Below are 20,534 nucleotides of genomic sequence, written 5' to 3'. Positions count from 1 at the left end.
TTGCTAGTTTTGGCTGGAGTAGAGTTAATTGCTTTCATAGTATCTGACATGAGGCTGTGTCTTGTACTCTTGCTGAAAACAGTGCTGACAACACAGGGATGTTTTCCTTATTGCTGTGCAGTGCTTGCATGCAGTCAAGATCTCTTCTGCTGCTAAACCCACCCCACCAGTGAGCAGGCTGGGGGTGCACAAGAGTTTGGGAGCTGACTGCAATTCGCCAGAGGGATATCCCATACCATATGGCATCATCCTCAATATATAAAGCTGGTAAAAGAAGAAGGAATAAAGGATGTTTGGAGAGGTGGCATTTCTCTTCCCAAATCACTGTTATGCATGATGGAGCCTAAATCACTGGGTATGGCTGAACACCTGCCTGCTTGTGGGAAGTGGTGAATGAATCTCTTGTTTTGCTTTGAATGCATGTATGGCTTTTGCTTTACCTATTAAGCCATCTTTATCCAGATCCATACTTTTTCTCACTTTTCTGATTCTTCCCCATCCCACCGTGGCTGGGGAAGGGAGAGTGAATGTGCAGCTGTGTGGCTGGGATTAAACCTCAACACCTACCCTGTGCTATGTTGACTTATTTCCAGATTTCTAAGCCAACCTATGTGATCCCTATGAATTTGTGAGTGTTGCTTCAGGTGGAAGCAGTTATATGCTGAAAAATATTTGTCACAGATGGTGATGCAGGCACATGTGCAGCAGGTTGCATTTTGTTTCTGTTGGCTGTGGCAATTTTCCTCCTTTTTAGGTATACTACAGTGTGTTTGGACAGTCTTGTAAATGGATACTTTGTTGGCACAGACCAATATCAAAATATCTTCTAAAACATAAAGGATCCCTGCAAAGACAAAATAGATGACCTACTGTAGGTTAGAGAAAAATATTTCATCAGGAACATGGAACACAATTTAGATGAGACACCAGATAAATATTCCTAAAAATCCCTCAACATAAGTACCAAATGTGATAATGAATGCATTATTCTTGGTCTTTACTCATAAGAGTAAGCAAACATCAACCACAGTGCACAGTACTTTTTTTCCTGTATTTTTTCCCAAGTGCTTTTAGTATAAACACCATTATCATGTGCCTTTGTTTCCTGAAAATGTATTCAGTTTAATATGCATGCAGCCATACACTTGATCTGATCTCCAGATAATCGATTTGGTTGGAACTGGAAAATTGGAGAGGGTTTGTGGAGGGGCCACAGAAATTTTATCTATAATGTAGTTCTAGAGGAATATTCTTCACAAGGAGACTTGGTCACAGCACAGGAGGCAAAGAGCATCATTTGTTTCATGAAAAAAACCCCAATCTCTTTATATAGAATAAAGTAATTCTTCACTATGAAGGCAATCATGGGAATAAGTTCCCCAGAGAAGCCATGGAAATTAATCCCTGGAGATATTCAGGAACTGACCTGATAGGACTCTGGCTAACCTTTTCTAATAGCCTTTAAACAGCAGGCTGGACCTGATGTTCTTCAAAAGTCCCTTCCATCCTAGACTTTTTTATGATTCTGTGAGTTGGTGATAGCTAGGAACTGCAAGACAACAGATAATTATGCTCTTCAGTTTCACTGTTGTGTATATGCATACATCATCTCTCAGCCAGAATCCAGTATATTTCTTTAAACAGGGGGGACTTTGTCTTTGCACCAATTAGCTGCCTCTTTTCTTTTTGTGGTTGGCTGGTTGGTTTGTTCATTTTGAACTAGAGGCAGAACATTTAATTTGATATAAGCGGTCAGAGTTTTAGATTCATTGCAGTTTCATAGGATTTCTGCAGCACAGGAATTCAGACAGAAAATTAATTTTACCAAAGGACATGAAGAGGCAAACCTACATGAGTGGTAACTGAGAGGTCACAGAGGTTGATCCAAACTACTTCAGAAACCTTCTTGGCTGGACCAGATGAAAACAAAGATAACTTGGTCTTACTGGCTGCCCTTTCTTCCACACAAGTTTGCTGATGAAACTTTAGCCAGACCTAGATTGCTGCATTCTGTTATTCCCTTTCACAAAAGATGAACATAGTTTAGTGTCCTTGTGGTGATGGACTGCCTCTTTAAAGATCTGGGTAAGATTTCGCCCTTAATTTTGAAATAATGCTCCCACTCATTGGATATTACGCAGGAAAACCATGCAGGCTTCGTCATCTCCTGTCTTGTTTTTAAAAGAGTGTCTGATCCATTCTTGAGGAACCATAAAAGGAGAAGTCTTCTGAATTCTATGTAGAAAAGAAGTGACTGACTACCTAAAAATGGCAGTAAAAATAAATAGTTTTTCTAAGCAGCTAGTAATTTTTAATGACTGAATAAGGAATTAAATCACATGCAAGGGCCAGGCCTCTAATTTTTTTTTTGAGTATGCAGAAGTTAATTACAATGTGTGCACAAGTGCCTAGGTTCACATGCTCCTATAGCCTAAAATACAGTTCAGTTCAGAAAAGGAGATGCAGACAAAAAAAAAAAAAAAAGCCCTGTCCTTCCTTCCAAACTGCTGCAGGACTTTCCCTTATTTCAGAGGATGGAGCATCTAGAACCACATATGTGCCCTGACAAGCACTCATATTTTCCTTTGCTATCAACCAAATAAAACAAAAATAAAGATTAGATGAGCTTCTGGTGATATAAAAGCTAGGTAAGCATTTTATTTCCTGGCAATATAAATGAAGCAGCAGACACTTACATTTATATTTTTGTTACTCTTATTCATACATTCATAGCAAATATGACTCCCATCTCTCCTTGAAAAGTGTGTGCTTTGAATATGATACTTGGCAAGTATTTTCAAAGGTCTCTATTTCATACCATAAAACCTTCTTCCAAGAGAAAAAGTCTTGAATTTACTGAGTTGTCTTGACCGATAATACTGTATGCAATACTGTATGCAACTTCTGAATTAATACTTATGTGTTCATTTCACCATTGGGAATAAAACATATCAGCCATAATTTGTGATCCATTGATACTGTTTTTAAGAAAAGGTGATAGACAAGAGGTAGAGAAAAAATTCAAACAACAAAGGTGTTTTGAGCCTTCAGGAGACCCTCAAAACTTTCTTAGTTATTAAAAAAGAAATAGTCTAGCATGAGCAGTTTTCCAGATGACTATATTTTCCAGTCTTGAAAGGTCAGCTTGTTTCTAGAAATGGACACAGTCTCTGTAAACTGTACTACTTTTGAAATAGGGCTACTTTAATGCTCTGCATATGGCCCAGGAATGGGGGAACAACTTGAATTTTGTGAAATTTCTACTATCTTCCCTCTATGATGAAAAGAAGGATTTTATGCATTTTATGTAATACTTAAAATTCAGTTTGGAACCATTACTGCACTTTTCATTTGTTAATAAAATGTGTTTGACACTTATCTTTCCTGCCACTTGTTAAAAATCCATTTACATGGGATCAGATACTATGAAAAGGTAATTTCTCATTTTTATTCTATTTTATAGTTACTTTCCATTTAGAATTACCTCAAGGACTGTCCTAAGAATAAAAATACTCTGGAGGCAAGTAAATCTAACTAGGCTTAAAAAAGCTCCTTGATTTTCACACACACATTCACATATATAAAATTTTATGCTGAGTATGTTTAAATTAGAGATACCAATTATAAAACCCTGTTCACACAATATGTTCATGAAAAATCCCCATGCTGAAACTCCCACTTTAATGCTGAAATCTCAGCACACAAAATGTGGAAGTGATGCAACTGCTGAAATTGTCATTGACATCTTCCTCGATCTGCTGAATGCCTGGAGGTGCTGGGTGAAAGGCAGAGGGCTCCAGCAATGTGTCCCGACCAAATGTGTTCAGCATTCCAAATCCTATATTTTCCATCTCCTCCTCTATTGATAGAAAAAATGCCACTTCTGAGATAACACTCAGCGTGGCTTTTGGAGCCATGTACTCAAAAGAATGAGTACCAGTGTTTGACCTGTCATCGTTCATAGTCTCAGTAGTTCATTGTTCATAGTAAAGGCAGTACTGAACTATGTGCTTTGGTTCTACTTAACAAGAACCAGGGGAGAAAGAGGTAGGGGAGAAGAAAAGCTCCTTCACACTGAAAAGTAATGCTGGGTCATAAAGTGTGAGCAGAGTTTTGCTCCTCACTGAATAAAGGAGTTGTTAATAGGTCTGTCAAAATGATATTTGCATTGTCAGGACAGTAAGACTCCTTGGTATTATCAGGAGTAAGGTCAAAACTGTCTACTGAATGAATAATGACTGTATCTGAATGTCCTGGAGTATCCCTAGAAAGACCTTGCTTTCAAATATGAAGCTGCCTTACCAGAAAAGAGATCTGAGGAGACCAAATGGATACAAAGGGAATGCAAAAGATGAAATTAATGAAAAACAGTACCAGCAAAGCATCAGCAAGCTAGCTGCATGCAGAGACAGGACTTTTTATTATTTTAGACTGACTTCCTAATACTTTTTCTGTTATGGACTAAGTATTTTGAATTCTTGTTAAAAACCAACCAACTTCCAAGTAATAATGTTACAGAAATTCTATCCTAGTAATTCCACATAGTGATTTATTTACTTTGAGAAAAAAATGAGGGGGCTTGTAAGAAATATTAAACATTACTTTTTTCAACCTGTGTTAATTAAACTGTCAAATTTTCTTGCAAATGCAGATCACTTCAAATAGACATAGCTAGTGAAAACAAACTTAGGTTTGATTCTAAAGCTGCATGAACAGGTGCACAAAGACAAAAACCAGGAAGTAATAACAGACATGGTAGGGAGGAGAGAGCACTGAGGAAGCATTTGACTGGAATGACTGTACATCATAGGTCAGAGGGCATCAAATGAAATAATCAAGTGGCAGATTCATAAGTTGCAAAAGAAGTATATTTTTACACAGTGCATTGTTAAATTTATCTTTGCTACTGCAAGCAGTAAATGCTAGAATATACAAAGATTTGCAAATAGATATAACAGACCTGCAAGAAAAAAATCCATTAAGACCTACCAGACAAAGATAGGCCATGTTGGACACTGAAAGTTCCTCAGTCCCTGAAGAGTGACTGTCACTCAAGAATGAAATATCACTGGAGAACGAAATACCACTGTGTGCCTTCTCTGTTTTAGTGTTAGTTCCTAAACATGTTTTTCTGGCCACCATCAAGGACTAGGAGGACCTTTGCTTTGACCCAGTAGACCTGTTGGTATATTCCAAGCCTTTCCTGGTATATTCTGAGGTTCTTCCTCAGTAAGCTTCTTCCTTAGTAAGCCTCTTAATAATTTCTAAGGATGATCTTGGCATTAATTTTTTACTAGAAACATATATAGTGAAATCCTACCAATCACTGGTCACAAAGACCTGCCAAGTGACTGTGAATGCCTTGGTTCTACTTTCAGGTGACAATGATAGTGATATAATTAGAGATATAAGACAGACATGAAGCTATGGATTACCAGGATGTAGAAGGCTTTCCTCTGATGTTTTAAAGAACAATATAAGGCATGCAGATACATTTTCAAGCTTTGGGAATATATTCAGCACTTATATAACATTGGCCTCATTTTAAAAGGGATCTGTTGTCATTCTGCAACCTGTAAAAATCAGGTCACTTTGAAAAACTCTGTATATTTGTATGTTGGACAAGTTTAGTGTGTGTGTGTGTGTGTGTGTGTGTGTGTGTGTGTGTGTGCGCGCGCACATCTGCACTCACATATGCATTCACATATGCATATGTAGCAAAGGTATTTGCAGGACCCAAAATAGAGGAAAACTTTTATGATTCTGAAATGGTTGGCACGTATGCATGTGTCTGTATAGTTTCAAAATCCCACAGGCTGCTTGTATTAGACAGCAAAAATAGATATTGTTTTCATGGTAAACAGACCCAGAACATACATTTAGGATATGATAATAAGAAGCTAAGAACAGAAAAATATGCATCAGCAAGTACACTCAGGAAGTCTTAATTTTCTTTGCTTTTTTCAAAGAACATGGAAACAAACTGCAAAAAGAAGAGCTTGTCTTGACATTTTGATCAGTGTTTTTTTGCCCTAAACATAATTGCTTATACTACTGCCTAGAGGGCATCTCTTCCTCCCAGAATTCATGTTATTTTTAGTGCAGAATGGAATGTAGTACATTGCAAGCTTTTTAACTACCCAAAGGCTCTGACTTTATAACCAAAATGTATCTGATTCAGAGTTCTTTTTGTATGTTTTAGAAGATAAACATTGAGATTCTTTATTTGGTTCTTTCCCCTCTATTTTTTTAAAACCTTAGTGAAATACTTTAAATACGACTGAAATAAATGTTTCTTTTCAGCAGGGTGTGGTCAATGCAAATGAATGCATTCTTTGCTAGATGCTGAATTATACCTTTTCTACAAGCTCCTTGCATAAGTCTGAGCACTCCCATCTGATCTTTTAACCTGGAATCCTCTGACCTATAAGCAAAAAAGTAAAGGCACCCCGCTTTGTGAAACAAGTATCCTGCACTCCAGATACCGAAAAGAATGTGATGGAAAGACAATTTAATATACCTAAGTATCACTGTCTCTGAACAAGACATTCCTCAGAGAACTCATATAACTGTATTGCCAAGGCCAGAAGTTAGAGGTAATAAATTAAAAAAACCCCAACAAACAGTTGGGTCTCACTCTTTCCTCCAGACTATGCAAGGATAATGCAAGCTGTTCTGGAGCTCCAGAATCAAAAGGGGTAGTGGGTAAGGCATGAAATAAATGGGTGTCTGAACAGATCAAGTCAGGCCTATGCGTCACCCTTGTTATTTGAAACCATGGAAGGGGTCACTTTTGCTGGGATGGGCATGGCATAGTGAAGACAGTCCTGAAAGACTTAATATAAAACTTTATAGCAGATGTATGTGTGTATCTGTGTGTGTGTGAGCAGATATGCATCTACACAGAGGAAGTTTAACAGAACAGTGTTTTACAAACTAAGATTAACACACTATTAATTTTCAAGGAAACACTAACAAGATAAAGAAAATTTAATTGCTGTATATTGGAAAACAAAAGAACCACCACCTTTACCATTTCAGTGGTGCCCAGCAAGAGGATGAGGAATAATGGCCATAAACTAAAACACAAGAATTTCCATCGCAATATGGTGAAGAATTTCCTTTAATTGAGAGTGGCAGAGCACTGGAACAGGCTGCCCAGTGGGGTCACAAAGTCTTCCTCTCTGTAAAGATCCAGAATCCACCTGGATGCATTGCTATGTCTCCTCCTCTAGGCGACTCTGCCTTGGACTAGGTGATCTTCAAAGGTTCCTTCCAACCCTAATAATTCTTTGATTTTGTGATCTCACTTGCAAATTTTACGACTTTCTCCTGCCCCTGCTCCTGCTTAGTTCAAAATGCCATATTACTGTGAGTTTAGGCAGAACCAGAGAAATTCCCATACATATGCATTCTCAGTAACACTTTAAGTTAAAAAATGTATCTGTTGAAATTCTTACCATCTCTTACAAATGATAACTTTCAACAAGTTTCCATAAGTATTCTTCTACTTAATTTCACTAATACTTAAATGTATTATAGGTTTTCAAGTCAGTTTTTCAAGCCAGACACATTTGAAAGGAAAAGAAAATATAAGTGGTGCCAGATATAAATGCAGGCTCTCATGGAGAAAATCTGTTACAACTCCTGAACTCCTATACAAGCTACAGCTTCAGCAAATGAACTGGGAAAGTTTGATCTCTGAGAACTGAACCAGAAAATAATTTTCTTCCCATCACTTTAAATAGAAACATATTCTAAGAATTTTGAGAGATTAAGTTTCATATGAAGAAGAAGAGGATTAAGAACAGTCCAGAACCACAGAGCTGAAGTACAGTTTTATAATGTCAAGGACTGCATCCTATATATCCCATGCAAATTGGGTACCCTTTCCTTCTTGTATGTCTTTAATTTAAGCCTGTGTTATCTTTACAGGATGTGGCAAATGGATAAGACCTGACATCAGAAAGTGTTTTTAAAGCTTTATGCAGATCTGTTGATATCACAATTTAAAGATTAAAAAAGACAGACAGCATTAAAAGTTGTAATTCCCAGAGTAGTTCTGCCAAATCTGAAAATTACTTGCAGCTATTGTTTGTTTTCTCTTAGCTCATATCCGTCTTTTCATGAATCTATAGTTACATCATGTACATCAGGAACTTACTGAAGAGAGAGAGTGAACCAATGAGCAAAAATGGACAACGGACTCAGGCACATGGTGATTCCTGGGGCATCCTGCACAGGGCCAGGAGTTGGACTTGATGATTCTGATAGGTCCCTTCCCACTCGGCATATTCTATGAAAGCATTATATTTTCCTCTTCTGTTATCTATATGGCTATCCAGACACCAATGCATAAGGCTTTTACTTAACATAAGAAACATTCTGAAAAAACAGGCCCCTGAATTGAACAGTTTACCTTGTTCAATACAATTCTTTTTTGTAATGTTGGTAAAAGGATCAACTGCTTAAATCTTCAATATTGCAGATGTTCTGGTTTCAGCATAATGGAAGTTTGTGCACTTTGAATATCAAATCACAGATGGTTTGGCCGGCAAATAGCTTTTTAACTGTGCTTTACTCTCAAACATGAATGGGTTTGGTTTTGTCTTCATAATAGGAAGAAAGCACAGTCCTCTTTAAAATGGCTTGATTTCCATGGAGGAAAGTACTTGCTTTTAATTAAGTAATGCATGACAGTGTGTTGAGACCACTGGCTACCTGCCATGTGAATATGTTCTGCGAGAAACCAAGGGCCTGCATGGGGAAAAAAAGCCAAGCTGAGCCTTAGCTGGCTTGTGTGCTTTCATTTTAACAGAGATGAAGATAATTGGTTTTTTCAGAGCTCTCCTACAGTGTGTAACTCTATTTTCTCAATTCCCAAATTCACACTAAGGAAAAGCTTTTGCTCTTGTACTCTTGCCAGCATCCCATGTCAATTATCCTTCACACTATACAATCTAGACTTCCTTCCTCTATCAGAACCAAGATTAGGTAGAACATGGCCTCATTCATGGTACAAGAAAACATGGACTTCAGTTTGGCTGACAATCACATTTTGACTTATTGTCTTTCTATGACCAGTTCTGCTCATCTTTGTTGCCGCTCACCTCTGCAAAGCTCTCACAGGGGTTTAATTATGAAGATTTCTTGACAAAAACCCATGGATCAACACAGAAATATTTATTCTTAGAAGCTCACAGTAAAATGTTAAAGAAACATAAGCAGTACACTTAACTCAGGTTGCTTCTTTCATTTGTTCAACAGACAATAATACAAGAAGACAGCAGCAGGAGCGTCTAACAGAAGCTATAAACATAGCATGTATTTTCACTAGCTAGAAGAGGAGTGAGCTGTTTCAGTTGTTAGAACTGCTTTACATGAAGACAGGAAGAATATCTGGAAGGCAAGAGTGTATGGAAACCAAATTTCACAGCTTAGTATCTAGAAACAGTTAAAAAAGCAAAAACTGGAAAGGTATAAATATACAGATCGACTGCTTCAACAATCATCATCACTCAAGAGGTCAGTAGCAAAACCTTGGCCCTTTCTCCCTGGCCATCTGATTGCAACAGAATGACAACAACCAACCTGAAAATGACTTAAAATTATCAACCATGCCCAGCAGTGAAAGTAGAAACATGCTATGTGTGCGAGAGACAAAGAAGCTAATGGAAGATTAGGTTGCAGACCTGACTTTTGTATTTTGTTCTGGAAAAAATCTCTTTGTCAGTGTGACTTTCATATTGGAAGCCTAGTTTGTTTGAAAGCTTTCTCTCGCATCATGAATTTCAGCAATAGGTATATGCCTGGTACACAGAAATACCGAGAATCAATTTTTAGAATTATTTTTTAGTCTCAAAAAGATAGCAGTGATCAATCCTGGAGCAAGTCAACTTTAAAAATGAGAGGCACCTTGAAAAGTTTCAGGGAAACTGCATCCGTGAAATCATGGAAACTCTCCTAATAAACAGATGGTTGTTTTGCAAGTTTCCAACAACGGATGGATGAGTAAACTCCTTTGACAATAATCATGGGGAAGTGATCACAGGCAGAAAGAAATATATGATCTAATGTGACCAAAAGACTGCACTAACTGTGTCTGGATGCAAGAGAAAAAGAACCAATAGCTGAGGAAAAGGAAACCATAATGATGATGGCTGAGGAGAGAAAGATGTCAAACAAGAATAATACTGGAGTGACACAGTGAATAAAAGAAATAAACCCCAGTATCTTGTTATGGTATCATGGCAGAGAACATGAGACAGATATCCTCAACAGCATTGGAAGTGCAGTGAGAGCCTTTACCCTCTGGGGAAGCAATTATTTGCATCTTAGTCTTTTAAGACCAAACATAACTACAAAGTCTTAGGATACATTAAAATGTGTGAGCCACATTTCTGATATATTCCCATAGTAAATGGTGAATATCTAGTTTCACACTGACCGCACTGCTTTTGCCTTTTGCTTCATAAGTGAGCCAGGGCCTGTATTATCTTCTGAGTCAACTCAGGTGGAAATCAGGAACCTCTCCAGTGATCCTGCTATATTTTTGCCACGCACCATTAGAAAACTAACTCAAGTGCCAATGCAAAAGACCTGCTATTTTATGTACCTGAGTTCATAAACAAAAACTTCATTTTCTGCTGTGAGTGAAGAGAGATGACAATCTTCAAATGTTGACTTTTATCCCTCTTTGTTGCTATTATCATCTAAGTTCTTAACCTAATTAGTATCAACCTAGAAACTTCAGTGAGGTGCCACTGTTATACACTGATTTTTTGGCTTCAATAATGTAAAAGAACCCACATGATTAAATGTCAATGAAATGTGGGTTTCTAATTCATTACACTTGGATATTCATGTAATTTTATTTTAAATTAAATATACAGAAAATCAGGCATTTTGCCTAATTAGCAGTCTAGACTTCCTCTGTAACAGAAAAAAGGGCGCACCCCGCTTGGATGGGATGAATGTTACCCTGGAGGGTAACTATGACTACAGGCGAGCCCAAATGACTAGCTTAGACTACATGACAAACTTTTGGCATGGATAACAAGGTGACCTGAATCCTATCCCTTGACACTTCAGAAAATTCCAACCTTTATCTAAATGAATGAGAATTTTATTCATGGTATATAATTGTTCAAAACCTTGAGAATAGTGGCTTCTAAACTTCTGAGTGTCAGATTAAAAGCATTAGAAATTTTGTTAGGCTGCTTAATGCACAAGTACACAGTATTCTCATGACTTTTTTTCCAGTCTGAGTCAGAAGATACTTTTACTTCTTTCTTAAAAATAACTGCATGAAGTTTTTTATTCTTGGGAGGTTTCTTTTACACGGATTAAAAATGTGAATCCAATTACTGAGTGAGATATGAAAAGCAGGCACTGGAATCAAAGTAAAAATTCCAAAATCAACAACTGATTGCACACAAATTTAGGATCAAAGGTAGAAATTGTGCTGCTTCTCTCCAGCTTAGAGATAAGCAAAGCTGAATACTATAACAATCACAAAAAGAAAATTTTATGTTTGTTTTGAGGATGTAAGTTTGAACTGTTGGGCATGTGAATACTGTTTTTGTTTAATAAGGATTCCAACTCCATAAGCAACTGAGTAACTGTGACTTTCTCAAAATCAACAGGATGCTGTAGTGATCAGAGTCCTGCAACACTGAAAAATATTTTATTCCACTTACTATGAGTGTTTGATTTGAAACTTTTATTCATTCAAATTCACTGTAGAGAAAAATGTAGGTCTCGGCATAATCTCTTTAGAGACTAATTTGCTTTGTCTTGACTGAGATCAACCAAAATTCTTTTTATGTATTCTTGCATGAAAGGTAAGCAGTGTCAAATACATATTTAAAATACATGTGCCAGAATTATCTTGAACAATGTTCAGAAATCAGATACTCTCCCTTTAGATAGTAGGAAATCAAAAGTCTCATTAGAAATCAGGTTTTCTAATGTGAGTAGTGAAGAAGGGAAAGTAACTACTTAGTGAGAAAAAATTATTAATTGCTCTGTTTCCCTGACAATAAGACCAGAAAAAATGAGTTCAAGATCAGAGGGATTAACACCTAAAAATTGTTATTTTCTTTGACTTCTTTTCAAAGACTTCTGTACCCTGCTGCTGTAGTTCTGGACTATAGTACTGGTAGTAGATTTCAGTATAGACCTCACCATTCTCCCATCCCACCACTGCTACCACTACCAAAAACCCCAAGCATCATGGAACTAGATCCCAGGATAGTTCTGCCATTATTGATGGCACTCAAGTCCTGATTAACTTTTTTCTGCTGCAATTGAGCCTACTTATGAGACAGATTGCCTTTTATTACTTTTACACTTTTGTTGTGAAAGCTTTGTCAAGGCCACTAATGTTTGTTTAATTGCCTCTTTTTTGCAAAGCTTCCGAGTGTTTCAAAATGTGACCCTGAACCACTGACATCAATTGAGCTGTTCAGATATTAAACACTGTTGAAAGCAAGAATCTATCTCAACAGACAAAACCAGCAAAGAATCTATCATTATCTCCAAGCTTTGTTTATGAAAGTTTGTTTCAACATCAAATAGTTAAAAGTCAGATTTAAAAGAGAGAAAATGAATATGGCAAAAATCTATTATTTTTAACAGCACAAAGGCAAGATAATATAATTTTAAAAAGATACGGATAAGTATGTGTGTATATATATATACACACACATACATATATATATATATACACACCATGATATAGTAGAGATATACATATCCAGGATTTCCTGCTGTCATACGGATTTAGGAAGAAAAAAAAATCTTGTATATATTTCATGATGTGCAGCAGAAGTGGAGGGAAAGGAGTATGTACTTCTGTCAAGTACCTTCACTGGTGAGAGTGTGAATTTAATCAAATTAGAAAAAAAATGTCCCTACTGCATATTGTTGTTTACTCCTCCAAGAATTTCTGTTGCCAGGTAGTAAGGCATGGGGAAAATACTTTTAGTAATGAATACCATCTGCACTCGTGAGTGTGCACTAGCAAGCACAGACAGCACACGTGTGGTATGACAGAAATCTGATCTTCCTTAAGGGAATACTTCTTTGAAGCAGCAGAACTACACTTATATGAGATTTCAACAATATAAAAGTGCACGTATGTTCCTGATTAACTTGAGGGGCCCAGAGAATAGAAGAGACTTTATTTGTTTCCTCATCCTACTGGGAATTTGTGTATGAACCCAGAGATGTCACTTCAGCTTTGATTCTCCAGTAGTGAAGTAGGGACACAAAAATCTTGGCTGATACAAACCGTCAGATAAACTCTCCAATGTCAGTGAGGTAAGCTGGGGTTGTAATCACAGGCATAGGTAAACAAAGAAAATTTTATATTTTAATACTATTAAAATTATAAATATATATAATCTTATATATTTTAAGAGTGGAATTCCAGGCAATAGGATTACAGAAGTAAGATTACACACCAAGGAAGTTGGACCATGATTCATGCTCAGAGATGCTTGAGATGCTTGCTCTTTCCCTTGTGGAGTTACAAAGCAGTAAAGTGGTGACACACATGGTTTTAGCCACCAGTGAGTTCTTCTTTATGCTATTTGAAAATTGCTTCTGAAATACTATTCAAATGATGAAACACCAGGGGTGTAAGAGTGAGTGCACTAGTGAGATCAAAGGTTCATCTCTCCATTACCCTGTCTCTGATAATGACCAGCTAAAGGAGTCTAAGAACAGATCAAAGACAGAGTAGTTTTACTCCCTGTGTGCTTTCCCAGTTTTGACAACCTCTGGGGCTGAAAGCTACATCTAAACTATCAGCCCATACAGGATTTTCATTCCATTAATTTGCCTTAAAACTAAACCCATTTGATTTGCTTAAGTGCTCACTCTTTTTCTTACTGTAGAAGAAATAAAATTGTCTTTTCCTATGCAACTTCTCATACCTGTTGTGATTTAACGCTTTCTTAGCTTGCTCAGCCGTCATCTCATTTACGAGCTGAAGATCACCCTCATTATCCTTGCTGATACCTTTTCTTGGTTTATTATATCTTATTTTTAAAAGGATGCTTTGATCTGACCTGCATGCAGTATTCAAGACAAGGAAACATCTTGGATGCAGATGGCAGAACAGCAATATTTTCACTTCTTTTTAACAATTTTCTCTAACAATCTAAAAAAATGTGTTTGCCTTTTCTTTTGATAAACACTGAACTGACATGATAGTGAATACCTACAATGATTTAAAAATCTTTCTGGACTGGTGACAGCTTAATTCAAGCCTACATTTATATATCTAAGGGGCTGCTTCTCTATGTGTATTTATTTGCATTATGCTTCATCTGAAAATTTATTTCTCAACCACAAACATAAATACTTCACTGTAAGCTTTAATTTTGCATGCCTTTACTAACTTTGCACCATCTGCAAATGCTCTCACCTCACTATTCACCCCATTTTTAGATAACTCATGAATATTGAGCAGCACAGACCCCAGCCAAGATAATCATGGACCTCTAGTAGTACCTTTCCTCTGTTATGAAAGACAGTAATTTATCCCTGCCTTTGGTTTTAACTTTTTTTTTCCATTATTCCACAGCTATTTCATTTAACTTATGTAAGCTTGGGAGGGATTCACTTTGTATGGTGCAAAGGAAGCTGGGATAAACACTTGAGTAGCAGTGTCACACAGGTGTCATTGCTGTAAGCTTCAAACTATGCCGCAGATGAAGGAAAGATGATTCATATAGCCAGGGGTGCTTGAAGATAACCTTATGGTTAGCTCTAAATTTTCTTGTAGCTGCCCTACAAACAAAATGCATGTCTCTCCAAATTGCCCTCCAAAAGAATCTACTTACTACTGTTCAGTGACTAGTGAAGGAAATCTACATGAATATTTCAAATTGCATATAAAACTTTATAATGAATTGGTGAAGCAAGATGAATTCTACCTAAGTGCTTAAACCTCCATAACACTTTAAAGGAACATCACTGGCTGTGAAAGCTGCTTAAGGGAGCAGGTACTGAAAAAGCAGAGTAAGCCCAGAATGGAATAATCAACAAGATAAACATGAGTTTCTCTGTACACAATGAGGCTATGGGAATCCTAAAAGTTTACAAAATTCTAATAGGAAACAGAAAACATAAGAAATAAAGCCATATTAAGGAGAGGACATAAAACTAGACACGAGTAACATATATACAGTCTTTTATATTAGGAGAAAAACCTCTAAAAATATCATGGTTGAATTAGACTTCCTGTTACTAAAACCTCCACGATGTTAACACAAAATACACCTCATAAACTCAGTAGAAGGAACAAGCAATAGGATCCTACAGAATCAGAATATGCAGAACACACAACATGTTATCCAGATTGACAGTACAAGGCACTAGTGAAAGAGTGGTGCTATTTGATACAGAAATTCTGCAGTCAATAAAGTGAATAAGGTAAATGCATATATAAACAGCACAGGATCCCTTTGCCTTGAAATTGTGTGCCAAACTGGAAGAAATATTCTGCACATGTAAATGAGGATTGGAAAGTAACTTCAATATGCAAAGTAGTATTCAAGGCCTAAAGATAAGCAGTAATAATAGAGGGAAGCCTTTGTTTATCCTTATTTATGTTTAGGTAGAAGAAAGAAATTAACCTTTTACTCATCAGTGACTACTTGCTGAATTATACAGCCAGAGAGCACCTAAGTGAAGAAGCACATTATGGTTTATTACTGAACAAGATCTAGTTTATGACATAAATATGAAAGAGCTATTCTGTAACAGTGATAAACATGCTCTTAAACTCAGATTTTATTTTACAAGTAGCAAGTCTAATTCATCCACTACATTGAGTTGAAATTTAAAAATTTGATGACTTAAAATCATAAATCTTTTGAAAAAAAATTTAAAGGAGTGGCCAAGTGACAGAAACAGGGAAAGGGGGTGTATGGAATAACCTTGGATATCCTTTTTTAGAAGCACAGAATACATCTACCACCTACAGGAAAACTCCAAAAAGTTCAAAAAGGCCAGCAGTGTCAACTGGAGGGCAAAAAAGACTTTTAAAAGTAAATGGATATGTTTCAGAAAGAGAAGCCATATGCTAAGCAAGATAATAAAGAGCATAAATATTAGTAATCTTTTTTTTGTATAAAAATAACGGCAGATCATGAAAGATTTCAAGAAACTACTTTCCAAAGAAAGAAATAAAATCTAATAAGAAAGTTTTCAAGAATATGAAGAAAGCAGCAAGTGTAAAAGAGCAACATACTATTAATCAAGTGTGTTCTGAAAAATAAAACCCAAACAAGAAAGAAAAATGAATAGTGTTGACCACAGATGAAGTAAAAAGAGACCCTAAACCACGCCAAAAACTGATCCTTCAAAAAATGTTTGGAAGATAACTGACACAAAGTCAATTTGTCACACTCCAACACCTGATAACACTCACTCAAGACTTCTAAAGGATCTCAGATATAAAAAGGCTGACATACAGTAGTGGTAAATAATTTGTCATCTAAATAAACTCTGGAGAGAGAGAAAGAAAAGTGGTAAATATGACTAACTTCTTAAAAAAGGGATTGAGGATAAAGCATGGGAAATGAGAAACTAATCAGTCTGCCTTCATATCAAGACAATTTGATAGAAACACATTAATAATAGAACTAGTAAATATGTGAAAAATATGATGTGACAAGCTAACACAGCTGCTACAAAGGAAATTCATGCTTCAAATGCTGCTAAGAATATTGAATTTAAAAATAAAGTTATAACTTTATCACAAAAGGCAAAAAAATCAAAGAAATCCTCTCTTTTTTAACTTTGGAGCAAGAGTTCATGGAGAAGGTGGAGAAGACAGGTATAAAAGAGAAAGAAGTCAGTATTGTAGCTGACAGATTTCTTGTGCCTAAGATTGATACTGTCCGCATAACTGATGTACCGAACTCCAGAGAAAAGGACCTCCCAGGAAGATGAGCAGGATCAATGTCATACGTGGACATTAAGTAGCATGTTAGGGTTAGTCTGGATTACTGCAGAGGTTCAAGTTTGTTACACAGATAGGTGCTGACTGTGAGCTATAGTACAAACCCTTTTCACTCGAGCTCTCATGGCAGACAGATGAGAGGACGACACATGGCAGAGGATGGGAGATGCATTGCAAATGAAATAAGCTGTAAGAATAAAAAGAATTATTCTGTTCCTAAACCAGCTGAATGGTGTCTTGGAAAGACAGATTCTACTTCTATGTGTACCTGTGCTGCTAAGTAAATCACTCAAAAATAAACATTTTACAAGGTTTATGTTTGTTCTACATACTTATGAGGGGTACCATAAAAAAGTCTGAAAGGAGATTAATAGTTTTGTCTTTGTAGCAAAGCTTGAATACTGTGCAATAAATAATGCACAAGATCACACACTGTACAATAAAGAGGAACAATATTGACTGATGGTTTATAAAAATGAGCTCTATCTACTCCTTGCAGTAAATGAGGCCAGACTTTTGGAAAGAGTATTATGTAATGATGTAATTAAAAACTGAATCATGATGTATATCCTTAACTAAATTTGCTCTGGTAAATTTAATTCTAAAAGTTTACTTGCTTTTAAATACATTATTTTACAATCTTATTTAGAATCTCCAAGTCATTTAATGCGTTTTTGCTTTGATTTATTCATATTTAAACACGTTTACTGAAACTGGTGTTTACATATCATTTTACATTTTACAAATATTAACTAATTAGTCCTTTCCCAATAATCTGAAATATAAGTAATAAAATATTTCTTATCAAGTTCCAGAAAAGAAATTAAGTCATAATTAAGAGGAACACAGCCCAAAAGGAATTATTAGCTAGGTGTGATTTCTAGCCTAAATATACTCTCCTTCCTTCCTTGAAAAACATTCAGTATTTCATCACCTCAAATGTCCAGGGCCTTGAGCTTTTGGTCTTGAGCTTTACAGCCTGTAAAGGCAGGGCAAAAAGTACTGCCATGGGGATCGAAAGACTTTGTAGAGCATTATAGTTTCACCATTATCCAGCAATGCCTTTTACATTAACAATTTGAATTATTTTACTCATCCTTTTGAACACCATTCATCTTTTAACTATAGATGTCAAAAATTTTCTTGTGCAGCAATACAGATCTATTTCTTTACAGAAATATTCTTTATTAAAATAAGAATTATTTTACAATCCTCCTTCTTACGGTCGACTTTTTAGTGGAGAGTTCAAAATATCATTGAATAAAAAACTCTTCACTGCATCTTCTGAGATAAGGCAATCAATATTTCAGTATAATAGACCACAGTCACTGTCAGCACTGAGCCTGCAATACCATCGCATTTACCCCACAGGAAATAATTTATGTTCTAGATACTTAAGCAGTTGTACATTTATTTCAGTAATTCTACATCATTCAGCTTCAAGAACCGACCCCTTACTCCCTTTTACCTTAGCATTTTTAAAATATACAACACTTCATATACCATTAATTTGCATAAAATACCAGAAGGGAATGCAGTATGGAGTAATAGTCTTTGAAGAGAGGCTACTGTTTAAAAGAACATTTCAAAAGAGTAAGTAGAAGTGAAGAAGTGCCAGCCATCCTGGATATTTTTATACATCAAAATGGCATATAATGCATATAACATTATGCCAGTCAACAAAACTGGTATATCCAATGGTAAAGTGCTATGCTATGATTAAATAACTACTAAGGTCACAGAAACAGTCTGTCAGTGGCATGGTAACTAGACGGCCTGGTGACTGACAAAGCAGTTTAATTCTAGCCTAGCATCACACTCATGTAGTTATTCTGCTGCATTCTATGAAGTTGAGGGACTTATTAAAAAATTATGTCTTTTACTGGAGCGTACCCTACTGCCATCACAGAGACAGAACTCCTACCAGGTTAAGAAGATTTCAGACTGACACAGTGGCCTCTTATCCCTGCTTTTTGTTCACCAGTTCCAGAGCTAGCTGCTAAAGCACAAAGCCATGCTCCTGCCATTTAAGAAGCAAAGATGTAGATTATTAAAGTGGTTTATGCATTAAAGCTGCTACGTTTCATGGAAAAGCCACTGGATTTCACATAATAACACCTTCACCTCAGAAAGTTGAGTTGTGCTTCTAACTCATGCAGACATTATGAAAAATTTCTTGTAAGAGGATCAGGATGATATGACATTGCTTGTCATACAACTGAGCCATTTTCATTTCAGATCATTTTACCTCTTGAGACTGGTAAAGAGAAAAATGAATGCATTTGATTTGGCCTGCTCAGTTTGCAAACTCAAGACTGTCAGGCCATCCCAAAATCAACTGTAAGATGTCTCACTTATAGGAGCTGATTAACTGAAATTGAGTATTTGTATCTCTTTGTGGCAGAAAATACTTAGCCTTTTAACTTATTTCAAGTTTGCAATACATACTGATTTTTAATACTGCAGCAGCAAAAGCCATATTGATTTCTGTATTGATTTATATAAAGAAAAATTTAAAGTAAGTATAAAATATTCTCATGTAAGAGTTCAATGTAAAATATCTCAATTGTCTGGGTGATTATTCTTCAAGAATTGATGACAATTGCCAATGCATATTAAAAACAAACAAAACCAGCAAATGGTGGGTGAAAGAAGGTTGTAAGGCAAATTTTACAAAAGAGTTTCCCATGTGTTAGCTCATGCTATTTTGTGCACGAAACATTGATGACTTTGCTGCTCCTTGCGCAGATTAAAGCACAGCTATAGATTTATGTGAAAGCTACAGATACCTTCCTCTGTGGTGATTTGTCCACAAAATCAGAGAGGCCCATGTGAACTCTCTAGTTACATTCGTTTTATGTGATTGATGTTTGGGGTTTCAAGCATGAGAGAATGACTTCTTGGTTCCCAATCAAGCAAGTTAACTTTGCCAAGCATCTTTAGCCCTCCCCTGACATATTGACCTGAGTACACTCTACCCCTTCCTGTCTCCAGACCCCTGGCAGTACTCTCCCCTACAATGAAGCTGTGCTGTGCTCATAAAGCATGGGCACAGACCCCTTTCATTAGTTTATAAGCAAAAAGATGACATAGCTGTGATTTTAAATTATTTCAATTACATGAGGATCTAAATTGACTTTCATTGAGTACTTTAACCAATTTCTAAACCTCTTTTACAATATTTTAATTTTTTCCCTCACACTGTGTGATGGTAAAACTATCTAACAAAATACTGCTATTCTCTTCCACAACCACTGTTTTACTCATTGTGATGAAGATGTTTCCCATCTTTTACCACATAAAATACCAGTAAAATAATGCTTTATTGAAATTACTTCCAAGTACAATAAAAATATGTTCTTACTTGTTTAAGTTTCTTTAGATCTTCATCGAGTTCTAAGTTGTCCAAAATAACAGCAACAAACAAGCTGAGTAGAATCTACAAAACAATTGTAAAGAATTTGTTAAAGTTTATCTTATTTTTCTTAAGAAGTATTATTAGACAACATGGAAAAATGAAAAGATGGCCCTACTGAACTAAAGATTCTTGCCTACG

General features: G+C 36.2%; 1 protein-coding gene across 2 annotated transcripts in view; it reads right to left on the bottom strand.

The window, feature by feature from the left end:
• NALCN (sodium leak channel, non-selective) overlaps nt 1-20,534 on the bottom strand; it is a 229,073-nt gene that overhangs the window by 67,971 nt on the left and 140,568 nt on the right. For both annotated transcript variants that reach the window (XM_071548846.1, XM_071548855.1), the window contains exon 15: nt 20,343-20,417. In XM_071548846.1, coding sequence (XP_071404947.1) covers nt 20,343-20,417 — 75 coding nt within the window. The remainder of the gene's footprint in view (nt 1-20,342; nt 20,418-20,534) is intronic.

The sequence above is a fragment of the Pithys albifrons genome, chromosome 1, assembly GCF_047495875.1.
Source record: "Pithys albifrons albifrons isolate INPA30051 chromosome 1, PitAlb_v1, whole genome shotgun sequence".
NCBI classification, from domain to species: domain Eukaryota; kingdom Metazoa; phylum Chordata; class Aves; order Passeriformes; family Thamnophilidae; genus Pithys; species Pithys albifrons.
This window is presented reverse-complemented; position numbering and strand designations above follow the sequence as displayed.